The sequence below is a fragment of the Bos grunniens genome, chromosome 17 (assembly GCF_055505025.1).
Source record: "Bos grunniens cultivar Pamir isolate PY7600 chromosome 17, Bosgru_T2T1.0, whole genome shotgun sequence".
NCBI lineage: Eukaryota > Metazoa > Chordata > Mammalia > Artiodactyla > Bovidae > Bos > Bos grunniens.
This window is the reverse complement of record NC_141181.1, coordinates 69,513,591-69,526,377: the sequence shown is the minus strand read 5'-3', so window position 1 is coordinate 69,526,377 and position 12,787 is coordinate 69,513,591. Positions and strand designations below refer to the sequence as shown.

Sequence of the window (12,787 nt, the reverse complement as noted above, 5' to 3'; positions counted from 1 at the left end):
GGGCCCGAGTGTCCCCCTCACCCGAGGCCGGTCAGATCCCCAGCAGGCCCAGTGGTGCAGGAGCAGGACAGGCTGGGGATGAAGTCACAGCTGGAAGGGGCCTGGCTGGGGCTGCCACTCCAGGGTGGGGCCTGGGGTCACGACCCTGGAAGCAGGCGGCCAAGAAGGGAGGCTGCCTTCCGTGAGGAAGTTGGGGTGGGGGGGAAGCACACACACACAGCAGCGTGGAGAGGGAGGGAAGAAAACAAACTCCAGGAGACCGAAGCCGGCCTGGAGCGCGGCCTGGGCTGCCGATTCCCAGGGACCACGGCCACGTTGCAGGCGGCTCTGAGACCCTGCTCGGCCTTTGTCTCCGAGAGGCCCAGTGCAGGTGGTGGCCGGACATGGACAGGAGAGGGAGGCTGGGCCTGGGGTGCCGAGGGGCCCGGAACACTTGGGGAGCACGGACCAAGTCAGGTACCGTGTGAGGGGAAACTGAGGCAGGGGAGGGGGCCCGTCAGGGCGCAGGGGGTGGTGGTGAAGTGTCTTGCAGACTCGGCCCCACTTCCTGTTTCCTGCGGGGTGGGGCTGAGATGACATGGCGTTCGGGGGGGTGTTTTATAGGGCTGAGGGGGGGTGGTCTGGGCAGCCAGAGTCCGCTGGGAAGGAGATTGGAGGGACTGGGCCCGGAAGGCAGCGGGGCAGGAGGGAGATTCAGGGCACCTAGTGAGAGACTCGGGGAACCAGAGGATCCAGAGATGGGGGCCTCAAATGCATTTGGGGGTGCCCATCCAAAGAGTCAGGCGGAGTCATACGACGGGTCTGGGAGATGTAGGGGGTGCACGTGACCCTGAGTGGTCAGGCCCCTGTGCAGGAGAGACTTGGGGTGGGGGGCTGATGAGAGGGAGGTGACCTGGGATGTCCTGGGGTGTACACACACCCCAAAGCAGGTGTTGGAGGGGGGTTGAATGCCAGGTGGGGCCTCCCGCGGCCCCCAGGGAAGCCGCAAGGTGCAGAGCGGACAGGGAGGGGAGGAAGGCCAGTGTGGGCCCTGCCGGCTCCTCCCCCGCTGGGAAGTGCCCGCTGGGATGGGCAGTTTTATCAGCCCCACATCCAGGCCCTGTGCTGGGAGAGGGAGAGGGAGAGGGAGGAAGCAGCCTGGAGAGGGCAGGGCGTGTGTGAGGGGAGGGGGCACGGCAGCCGCAGGAGGGCTCGTCCTGGCACGAAGCGGGAGGAAGGAACGCGTGGCTGGGCAGGTCCGGGATGTGGCAAGAGGCGGGAGCTGGGGGCACCGGGCGGGGGTTGAGGGGGGATGGCTGAGGGAACTGGAAGCCAAGGAAAGGCTGCAGGGCTCCCCGGCCTTGGAGAATCAACTGTCCTGCCCCGCTCGCTCGCTGCTCAGGGTCAGGTGGGAGGGCTGTGGTGGATCCCAGGGGCAGGAGAATCTCCTGGGACGGGGGTACCCCTGGCAATTTTAGGGGCAGTGTGGTCCCAGATATGTGCCTGGCTGGCACTCCCCCACCTCTGTTTTTTCTTTTTTGAATGCTTTTTAATGGGAGGGGATGCCAAGCTCATTCTCCCTAGTCCTCACCATTCCTTCCTGCCCCTCATTCATTTCTGAACCTATCTGCCGCCAAAGACACCAGAATCTGTGACTCTGCCTAAGAGGCTCCGGAAGTGCCTTTAGGGGGCCATCACCCTGCTCTGAGCCCCAAGGGCCCTCCAAGCCGCTTCTGTTCTCCCCAACCATCTCTCCGCATCCCAAGGAGCAAGCCCAGGTTCAGTTGGCTAAGTCTCTGCTTCAAATGTCCTTTCAACATGGAAATGCAGGACCACCCTCCCTGGAAGGGAGCCGAGAGATCAGGCAAACGCCAGACGCACCACACTTTCCCCGAAGCTCCTCCCCAGCGAAGGCAGTCACAGCAGCCCCTCAGCTTTCATCTTGCCAGCCCCTCCTGGGCCCCACCGGTGGTCAGCAGTGCCGGCTTGCTGATGGCGCTCAGGAGGCCTGACCGTGTGGGACCCTGGGCAACCTGTCCTCTTGGGAGCCCCGCTTTGCCCGGTGGCAGCGGGCAGGATGGAGGAGGCCATCCCTGTGGTGGCTTCCAGGGCCCACGTTCAGTTTCGCTTTATTGCCGTCTAAAGTCCACGCCAGGGCCCCAGCCCCTCTTCCTGGAACCTCCTTCTCAGCCAAGCCCCAGCCTGCCTCCTCCCCACTGCCCCCCTCCAAACCCCTTGACCAGGGGGCTGCAGGTGTCAGCTCCCATCTCCTTGCCTAGTTTCAAGCCACCTCCCCAAACCCAGGTGAGTCAGGGTTGTCTGGGGTGCCCACTTCCCCGGGGGAGGGGGGACCCTGATGACTCGGGGACCCTCCCTCCCCCCCATCTTCAAACAACTCCCAGGGCAAGCCGCTCAGGAAAACCGCAGGGTGTTTTGTTGAAGAGTTCATTATAATTTTATCAATCAAATTCTTAGAAGAGGGAAAAAGTCTGCTCTCCCCACCCTCCCCCCTCACTGCCCCCCCTCCACTCTCACTTTCTTCCATTCATAATTTCCTATGATGCACCTCAAACAACTTCCTGGACCGGGGATCCCTGCTAAATATAGCTGTTTCTCTCTCTGTCTTACAACACAGGCTCCAGTATATAAATCAGGCAAATTCCCCATTTGAGCATGAACCTCTGAAAACTGCCGGCATCTAAGGTCTCCTTCAAGGCCCTCTGGAGTGCAGCCCATAATGAAGGTCTTGGCGGCAGGTAAATCCACCCGCCCCCTGCCCTGGGCTGGCTTCCGCCGGGAGCCCCGGCCGCGGGCGCCGCGGCAAACTTGGGGCCCCTGGCGATCGCGAGCGGGACACCCACCCGCCGCAGACACACGGACACTTGGGGCGCCCGCGCAGCCGAGAGCCCGGGCCGCCGGAGGCGCCGGGTGGCGGCCGCCGCCGGGGGCGAGCGCGGGCACATGGTCCCCGCACCTCGCGCCCAGCCCGCCCGGGGCCCCGCAGGTTGGCGGGCCAGGCAGGGGGCGCCGCTGCCTTCCTCCTCCTCCTCCTCGCTCCTGAACTCTCGCCGCTGCTCTTCCCGCTCAGCTTTCTCCGGGATTCACCCTCCCTCTTTTCTTTCTTTTTCTTTCTTTCCGCTTTCTTTTCCAACCGCGTCCCCGGCTGCTCCCTGGGAGGGGCGCCGGCCGCCGGAGCAGCTCGCAAACTCCGGCCCGGGACGGGAGCAGGTGCCGCCTCCATCTGCTAGAGCCCGGAAAGCTGTGGTCTGTGCTAGGTGAGCCCGGGGTGTGGGGCACCCCCCGCCCCCCCGCCAGCCATCCTGGGGCCTGAGCCCTGCCTGGAGATGCTGGGAGGCACAGGGGACCCAGAAGTGAAGTCGAGGCTGCACTGTCCCAGCCGAGGAACGGGCTCCAGAGCGCCTCCCCTTCCTCCAGTCTCCTCGCTTCTCCAACTCTCACAGGTCCCCCGACCCCAGCCCTTGCTGCAGGGTCATCTGGAACACAGAGAAGGGTGGGTGGCAAGCAGGGCCCCCCTGCCCTCCCTGCGGGGAGGGGCGCTCCTGGACAGGCCTGGACAGATCTCCCCTCTCCCTCTCACCTTTCACTTCCCTCCCTCCCCCGCCCACCTGGCTGCCTGCAACCTTTTCCCTTTTTTTCTTTCCTGGTTGCACCATTCCCTCTCCCTCTCGAAGGCTCTGAGGGCGTCTGTGGAACCCCAGGATTCTCCTTGTCCTAACCCGCAACCTGGGACGAGGACCAGTGAACAAGAGTGTGGGGGGTGGGGGGTGGAGCGCGGAGGCCAGGAGCAGCAAGGAGCCAGGAGGGGAGGTTCTGAAGGATGCCCTGGCGCTGGAGAAGGGGGCAGAGTTGCAGCCCTGGGGTGGAGTCCAGGGTCCCAGATAGGGGACTGGCCACATCTGGAGGAGGAGGACCACAGAGAAGCTGGGGGAAGGTGACAGGATCAGGGGGAAAAAGGCCCAGTGAGCCCACATCACCGAGACAAGTTTGGGAGATGAGGGTCAGCAGAAACCCCCGCTCCCTGTGGGCCTGGTGGGAGCCCGCTCTGTGAGACAGGAGCATGAAGTAACACTTAGGAATCTGGACCTTCCTGGGGAGTTAAGGATCTTTTGCTTGAGACCTGGGGCATCGTCCCCTCCTGGCAGAGGCCTGGAGGGTTGGTATCACTCTGAATCCGGTTCTCAGCTGATAGGAACAGCTCATGTCCTGTCCCCCTCGGTCCCCTCAGGAGACAGCAGGGAGTGATAAACGGAGATTTAGCCATCTGGGGAGGTAGATGCAGGGACATTGCGAAAATCAGAAACCGCCAGGTCTGGAGAAGAGAGAGCTGGAGCCTGAGAGGGGAACGTCCCTGCAGGACCAGAGTCGCAGCCTCTCCCCTAAGCCGCTTGCCCGCTGCCCCCCCCGGCCCCCGGCCACCCCTGCTCATGGCTCCCCACCGCTTGTCTGCAGGAGTTGTGCCCTTGCTGCTGGTTCTCCACTGGAAACACGGGGCCGGGAGCCCCCTTCCCATCACCCCGGTCAACGCCACCTGTGCCACCCGCCATCCCTGTCCCAGCAACCTCATGAACCAGATCAGAAACCAGCTGGGACAACTCAACAGCAGTGCCAACAGCCTCTTTATCCTCTATGTAAGCCTCCCCCTCAGGGTGCCCAGGAATAGGCAGGGAGGGCTGGGGTCTGCAAGCAGGGACCTGGGCTGGTGCGGCTGGTCAGAGAAGGGAAGGGTGTGCGGTTTTGTCCCACTGCACCCAGATCCCCCCAGCTTCCTCCCCATCCCGCGGCCGAGGCCCGGCCTCTTTCCCCGGGTGCCAAGGTAGATGGGGCGGGGGGGGGGGCGGGCAGAGGCGCCTGGAGAAGAGGTGGCAGGCAGGGCTGGCACTTGTAGCATTGGGATTTGTCCACCTGGTGGAGGGAGGCAGATGACAGAGAGAGAGGTGGTGGAAGGGACTGGGGAGGTGCTGTTGAAAGAGACGGCGGGCTGTGGGTGACAGGGTGCAGAGCCGCCCAGGAAGAGGGTGAATGCGGTGGGTGAAAGGGCAAGTGTGTGTGGTGCACACGGCTGGAGGTGAGACCGGGTGTTTCCCCCCCTCTCCCTTGTGGTCCTGATGCGGGTGATGAGGAGGGTACCTCCTTGCGTGGGATAGAGGCTGGATGCTTTAGCAAGTGCATTCGCGCCCACTGCTACTTCTGGCTCTCGGGACAGTCCCGAGATGCCTGCAGGGCAAGTGATTGGGTTCTCAAGCCCCTGTGTGTGTGTGTGTGTGTGTGTGTGTGTGTATTGTGGGGGGGGCGGCACGGACGCCCAAGGGCTGACCACAGGCTGGGCAGCAGGGCTGGAGCAGCCGTCCCTGCCTCCCACTTCACCACCCCTCTGCCCCTCTGCTCCTCAGTACACGGCCCAGGGGGAGCCCTTCCCCAACAACCTGGACAAGCTGTGCAGCCCCAACGTGACTGACTTCCCGCCCTTCCACGCCAACGGCACGGAGAAGGCCCGGCTGGTGGAGCTGTACCGCATCATCGCGTACCTGGGCGCCTCCCTGGGCAACATCACGAGAGACCAGAAGGTCCTCAACCCCTACGCCCACGGCCTGCACAGCAAGCTGAGCACCACGGCCGACGTCCTGCGGGGTCTGCTCAGCAACGTGCTCTGCCGCTTGTGCAGCAAGTACCACGTGAGCCACGTGGACGTGACCTACGGCCCCGACACCTCGGGCAAGGACGTCTTCCAGAAGAAGAAGCTGGGCTGTCAGCTCCTGGGGAAGTACAAGCAGGTCATCGCCGTGTTGGCCCAGGCCTTCTAGACGGGAGGTCTTAGATAGTAGGGGACTCTCCAACTGCAGCCGTGGCCCAGAGCACTGCCAGACCCGAGTAGGGGCCGCTGGCAGACCCCTGAGGGGGTTCCTGGCCGGTCCACTCCCCTCCAGGGTGGGCCGCCACGAAGCCGAGCAGAGCCAGAACTCCCAGAGGCAGAACCTATACGTGGTGCCAACTAGAAAGGAAGGCGCCCCTTCTTCTGGGAGACTACAGCCGGGCACGCAGTGTCGGGCTGGATTTTGGCCCCTGACTCATCCCCTCGGCCAGGGTCTTTGTGAGCAAACCCCAAAAGTTGTCTCTGGCGACCCTGACCACGGGGTGAGACAGCAGGGGTCGGGGGCACTAACCCGCGACCCCCCAGCAGAATGACCACCATCAGTGCCTTGGCTGACCTTGAAAGGTCTGGTTGGAGCTCAGGCAGCCCGGAGGGGCTGGGATCCGGAAGGACCCTTGGCTCCTACAGGTATGGAGAGTTGGAAGTCTAGAACGGGAGCTGTGGTTTGAGATGCTGCCTTGCTTGGGCGAGACTGGGGAGTTCAGGCCTATAGCTCTCAGGTGGAAGGTTCCAGAAGGAGGCCACATGGCCCTCCAGGCTCTCGGGGAGGCAGAGAGAGGCCACATGTAGGCCGGGGAAGGAAGAGAGGCCCTTGAAAGTCTTGACGGGCTCCCCTTCCTTGAGCCCAAAGTCTGTCCTGCCATCCTTGCTGGCCGCGGGGTCGAGGGGCTGGACCTGGAGGCGGGGTGTGTGGGGGCGGGCAGGCTGCAAAGTCAGGTGAGGAGGTTCTGAGGGGATCCAGAGTCTTGTGGGCGAGGGTGTGCGGATGGAGTAGGTCAGAGTGGCAGCTCCCGTCTGAGGCCCACCGAGGCCCGGTGAGGTCACACAGAGGTACGCCGGGGGCACCAGAGGCCATCCGTCGCTGGTCCCTGGAGCAGGGGGACGGTGGGAGTTGAGGTCAGGGTCTCAGAAGCCTGAGAGCCGAGAGTGCTGTGTGCCTGACTCAGCATGATTGTCTATTTATTTTGATGCCCTATTTATATTAACTTATTGGTGCTTCAAATGGCAAAAGTTCACCCCCCTTTCCCTGCTCCCCTTTCTCCAACGGAAATAATGTGATGGCTCCTTCTGTGGGAGCTGGGGGCCAGGCCTTCGCAGGACCTGGTCTGGAAGTCAAAGATGTTACAAGGTAGGGTGAGCCTTACGGATGAAGCTCAGAGAAGGGTTAGGAGCTGAGAGCACTGGTCAGTCTGGGTGGGGGCAGGGACCTGACGCCAACCCCCACTGCAACTGTGACCGGCTCTGGGGGCCGTCATGTTCCTTGGCTCCAAGGGATTCATTCAATGCTGCGTTCTCGGTGCCCCTGGGACTGTGCTGCTGGAGGCGACCTTCACGGCGGAGACAAAGCCCTGGGCAAGGCAAGCTGCCGCTGTTTCTTTTGCCCCGGCCGCCTCTAGGCCAGCAGTCGAGGGGCCCCGGAACCGTCCTGACCAGCACCCAGTGGGAGGCGCCTTCTCCGGTGGCCCGAACACCCGCAGAGGGTGAGGGGGCCTGGCTGCGTCTCGGGAAGCCAGGGCGGCCCTGGGGAGGAGGCCCCTGCTCCGGGGAGGAGGATGAGGAGGCCCCGGGACGCGGACCAGGAAGCTGTGGTCCCTCCTGCCCCACCTCCCCCAAACCCCCCGCCCATGTCTGGGTTCCCAGGCAGGGAACCCGATCCTGTGCCTTTGTGCCGGGGCCAGGCGCTCCGAGCAACGCCCTCTGGTCTGGGAGCTGGGGCAGCTGCTAAGATCAGGGTTCTGGCTTCTTCTCAAACCCTGAGCGGGGCGGCAAGCCTTGCCGTTCAGCCAGCGTGATTATGGTACTTTTGCACTCACTTTGCACCTCTCTGTCACCTCTAAGCACTTTACTTGTGCCCAGTGCCCATCGGGACGGCCCGTCCCATTGGCAAGACTTTTGCGGCGGGTGGCAGAGCAGACCACGATGGGTTATGTGCTTTCTGACACCGTCTTAATGAGGCTCACCCCCAGCCTTGTCCAGGATCTCAGCCTGCCGTGCCCCCCATCACTCTGCTCATCCCGTGAACGTGGCTCGGAAGGCTGGGGCCACCTGGCCTCCCATCATCTCATCACCCCTGGACACAGACTCCTGGCGCTGGGCCCACCTGGGCAGCCTCCGAGGCTCAGGGGTACCAGCAATTCACCCCACTCCCACCCCTCCCCAGGCCCTGCCCCGGCTCTGCCTCTCACCCGCTCCCCGAGCCTCAGTGCTCTTAGCAGACCCCGTCTGGCAGATGGGCACCCACTTTGCACAGCATCTCTGAATCTTGGAGCCTTTGTGTGGGAAAAGCTTGGCAGGGCAGGAAGCTGTCCACTTCCTCCTTTGTTTCATCTGCTGGTTTTGACCTGCACCTGTATCCTGGGTCATGACCCCAGCCCGCGGAGGAGAGGGCAGCAGGTGGGACTGTCGGGTTGTTTTTTTTTTTGCAGTTGATTGAAAGAGCGGTATTGGGGACCTTATTTATTTAAAAAAGAAATTTAAAATGAGAAAGCACCACTATTTATTTGTCTCTCCTCCTCCTTGTCCTTGTCCCCCTCGTCTTGTCCCCTCCCTGGGGACGTGCCCCCAGATAGAAGTCCAGCTCTGCCTTGGGGCTCTCCACAATAGACATCGCGTGTGGGGCTGGAGGCCAGAACCAAGCGAGAAATTAGCTTCCCTTCAGATGGTACAGATGCCTTTCACTTCTGGATTCCCCCCACCTCCCCCACCCCCTCCCCCACCGCCCCCCGCCCGTACCTGGGCATCGCTCCCATCCACACAGCGAGCTCTGCGCATCCTTCCCTGCTTCCCTCCCTCCTTTCTACTGGAGAGGACTTGGCCTTGGGGGACAAATTCCTCTTTGATGAATGTACCCTGTGGGAATGTTTCATACTGACAGATTATTTTTATTTATTCAATGTCCATATTTAAAATATTTATTTTTTATACTGAAGGAGTACTTTTTTTTTAAGAAAAAAAAGAGAAATTAATAAAGAATCTGCTCTTGGCAAGCTTTCTGGATTGTATTCTTGTGGGGAGACAGGGCTGGACGGGCCGGCGGGAAGAGGAGGTGCTTCCACTGGGCCAGGGTGTCCGCGTGGGTGGGGGCAGGGTGGGCAGATCGTGGGCGCAGTCAGGACAAAGTGGGTGTTGCCAGGAGGCCCTGTCCGGCTCTCCCACTGGTGCCCCTGTTCACCTGGGGACCCCCTTTCCCTGTAACCTTCTTCCCAGCCACCTGGGACCCCTTCCTTGGGGAACAAGAGAGTCTGGAACTGGACAGCCACAGATTTAGGGGCTCTGGAGACGCCCCCAGTGTCTCTTGGTCCTTTGTTCTGGGGTTTGGGTCCAGGGCTCCCCCAGCTGAGATTCCTTTAGGGGTATGGGCAGTTTTCCGAGAGCCATCTACGTGCTCTTTCAGGAATGTTTGTCAATGGCAGGTCACGTGTAGATTTCCAAAGGCGTGTAGGATACAGTTCATGCCTCTGGAAGCTCCCAGCCCAGTGGGACAGTGACTGAGTGTGTGTCCGAGCGTTTGTGTGTGCGCTCCCAGGCCAGTGGGACAGTGACTGAGTGTGTGTGTGTGCGCGTGCGCGCGCGCGCTCAGTGATGGAAATGGTACAGAGAAGGCCCTGAGCAAGGTGGAGACGCCCCCGCTGCCCAGCAGGCCGAGACCCTCTGCTCTCTGCTGCTCTATGTGCAGTGAAGGGTCTGGACTCACAGCGCACTGGCCTCGCCTGGCGGGGATCACGAAGGCCTCGTCTCCTCTCCTTGTTAAAGGGCAGGTTTCAATTTGGCACATTTGGGTGGGGAGGGGGCGGATTCTTGCCGAATTGAAAGCTGCCCTTGAAAAAGAGCCCAGGTGATGCGAGTGTACCTTAAAGCCCAGGAAGGGCTGCCCTACCCCTTCTCCACCTCTCCCTCTTCCTGAGCCCGTGACACCAAGACGCCAAGTGTGAGTCTCCAAGGGCCACAAGGAGGGGGGCTACCGGGAGGGAGAGGCCGGGGCCCCCTGGGAGCCCCCAAACCCGTGCCGTTTGCGGGTTTTCCTCCTAAAGTCCTGGTAGGGGCGAGGGGATTGGCTGAAGGCCACAGCCCTCAGCGTCCCCCAGCTCTCCTTCTCTTGCGGGAGACAAGGTTGAAGCTTTTGGAAAGAAACCTTCACTAGAGAGAAATGCAGTGAACGCCAGAGCCCAGACAGGAGGGAGGTGCAGGGGCGTCAGGCCCTCGGTGCCGTCTTGGGGGCTGGGCCCCGGGGTCTGTCCTCGCCTCTGAGGGGAGTTCTTACCCCAGGAGAGGGCAGGTTTTCTGTTCTCTGCCCTGCCGTGCCCCATTCTGGCCAGAGGAACCAAAGGTGGTTAATTGGTCATCGGTGACCCTCCCGTAAAAGATGAAACAGCTGGTGGAGGGGAAAAAGAAAGCAACCCCTCCGCCCCCTGCTCTGCTGGGAAGGCCGTGCCCTGAGGCCCGGGTCCTTGTGGTGCCGCTGCTGTGCGTGCGGTCCTGTGACCTCCCTCGTGAGCTCAGCTCTCTTATCTGTGAAACTGCAAGAGGGACAGTGACCAATATTGTGTCTCTATCGACTTTGCAGGCTGCCAAAAGGCACCCGTGGGCCAGGAACTAGAGGCGCTGCGATGAATCTGATGAATCCGTGGGAGGAGATGGAGAAAAGAGAACCCAGCTCAGACCCTGGTGCCATCTCTGCAGGGGAGAGGAGGGTCCTCGCCCCAGGGAGGGCAGGAGTGAGTGATAACGCTGAGTCCCAGGCTGGGGGCCAGGTTGAGGAAGCAGGGGGCTCAGGGCAGTCAAACTTTCAGGGGATTGGTCCTCCAAAGCTCCCCTGCGCCGCATGCCTGGAGGAGACCGCCCAGAGAGGAGCCAGGGCAGCCTGGCTGCCAGCTGAGCTTTCTCCCATCCTGGCTCTCAGGAGGTCAACAGGAGAGACCGTCTCCTCTCATCCCAAGGCTGCTGGGGGCGCAGTCCCACAGGCTCTGTGATGGCCCTGCACGTCACAGATTACAGCGCATTTTCTTACCCGTCAGGAGATCCTCCCAACCATTCTGAGGATGGGACTAGATAACAAGCCCATTTTACAGATGGGGAAACTGAGGCCCCAGGAGGCAAAGGGACAGAGAAGACAGCTTGTTTAGAGAGGCTCTTTATATTTGCTCATCCTGATGATCATCATCTGTCCACTCACCTGGTCAAGACTCTACAGGCCAGGCTATATACCCAAGGAGCTCAAGGGTTAGGGGTGGAAGAAAGACTTTCCCAGGTCAGACGGATGACGGATGACGGTGGCGGTTGCAGAGCAATGAGAATGGACTCGGGGCCACTGACGTGTACAGTTAAACATGGTTAATATAGTATGTTTTATATTCTGTGACTTGTACCACAGTAAAAAAAGAAAAAGGCTTTCCCCGGTCACCTCTGCCCTAAATTCAGACTAGGCGTTAAGAGGAACATGTTATCATGCTAAGCAACCACATTTTCAGCCATAAAATTAACGTCATAATGGAAACAGCTAATATTTATTTCCTTATTTATAGTCCTCTTTGTCCTAAAGAGCAGAGAGAGCATCTTACACCAGAAGGCACGTTATAAAAATACTGATAAAGAGGATCAACGTGGGAGAAGACAGAGACAGAAAACGGAGTCCGCAGAGACAAAGAAAATACATGTTTCCCATCACAAGGGGCTACATAATGACCATGGCTGAGTTTCAGAGTTGGCTCTGAGATTCCTGGCAGTTGAAGGAAAAAGGGAAATGTGATCTATTATGCAATTCTCATCGTTAGAAACGAGGAGGTTTTCTTGAGCCTCACGGGAAACAGCCTGTCCTGGGACTGTGTTCTGAAGGGGCTTCCTCCCTGGAGCCCCACAGGGGTAGTGGGTGATGTGATGGGTCCCACCTGCAGCGAGTGAATTCCTGGGGGCTGTTTCTGCATTGGTCTTTGCGAAAGCAAAGGCTCAGTATCTACTACAAATCCAGTGATGGGGTCCAGTGAGAGTTCTGGATGACACAGTCACAGACCATGGCCCTGGCCTGACACCAGGAATGAACTTCTGGGTCCCTAGAGTGCTGAGCGTGCCTCAGAAGCTCCCCCATCCCCAGAATTTCCAAAAACATTTTTATTGATGTATCCCATGCCTACATCATCTAATGGACATCAGATGAGTTCCTTCCTCCTGGAGGATTCTGTGAGGCCAGAGTGATGCCAGGTGTGCGTGAGGAGACGGCGTGGGACGGAGACGCTGTGATGAAGATGGGCGTTTGGGGGGTCCGTGGGCCTCCAGCCTCTCTCCCCACTTCCTTCCAAGGCTACTCGGGTCCCCGGGGGCCCCCGGCCTCAGTGTCCAGGACACTTCCCGTGCACCCTCTGGCCCGAGCAGAGCCCAGCTTGAATCTGTCGCTTTGACTTGGGGGAAGCACCGCCCTGCCCTGGCCGGGCTTCAGGGGCCAAATATTTCAATTATGAGGACGCGGTCAGGCCCTGCCCACTCCAGCCTCAGTGACGGCGGCGAGGAGAGGATGTCCCCGGCGGGAGCGGTGGGCGGCGTGCGGGGGGAGCCGCAGACTGGAGAGGGGATGAGAGGCTGAGCAGACAGGCCCTCTCCGCTGGCTGAGAACAAAACCGCTGGCTGGGAGGAAAATATGTGTGAGGCATTCTTGCAATTCCAAGAGGCTCCGTCCAGCTCCTGCCCAGACGGTCAATGAATCAAAGCCCGGGGGGCCCTACCTGTCAGCAGGTTTTCTCCGGCCCCACAGCTCACCGGGCCCCACCTCTCCAGCCCCACAAGGCCAGCTGGAACACTCCCAGTTCCCCAGGAGGACGGCCCTTCAAAGAGTGACTCACCGGCCAAGAGCAGATGCGGGCAGCCCTCCATCTCCACCTGCTCTGCTCCCCCTCCACCGCCTTGGAGAGGGGGCATCACCCGCTGCAG

General features: G+C 60.8%; 1 protein-coding gene and 1 long non-coding RNA gene across 2 annotated transcripts; both read left to right on the top strand.

Annotated features, from left to right (window-relative positions):
* Positions 1-238: 238 nt before the first annotated feature.
* On the top strand, positions 239-8,856 carry LIF (LIF interleukin 6 family cytokine). Its single transcript, XM_086348693.1, has 4 exons — positions 239-456; positions 2,615-2,735; positions 4,450-4,628; positions 5,391-8,856. The coding sequence occupies exons 2-4, from the start codon at positions 2,717-2,719 to the stop codon at positions 5,799-5,801; spliced, it is 609 nt and encodes a 202-aa protein (XP_086204819.1). The 5' UTR covers positions 239-456; positions 2,615-2,716; the 3' UTR covers positions 5,802-8,856.
* Positions 8,857-9,287: 431 nt separating this feature from the next.
* LOC147355744 (uncharacterized) lies at positions 9,288-12,548 on the top strand. Its single transcript, XR_015144758.1, has 3 exons — positions 9,288-9,797; positions 10,434-10,584; positions 11,392-12,548. It is a non-coding gene; the product is annotated as an uncharacterized LOC147355744 (long non-coding RNA).
* The last annotated feature ends 239 nt before the right edge of the window (positions 12,549-12,787 follow it).

Coding starts and splice junctions, on each gene's coding strand:
- LIF (XM_086348693.1), top strand. Junction 4,629..5,390: donor ACAGCCTCTTTATCCTCTAT/GTAAGCCTCCCC, acceptor TCTGCTCCTCAG/TACACGGCCCAGGGGGAGCC.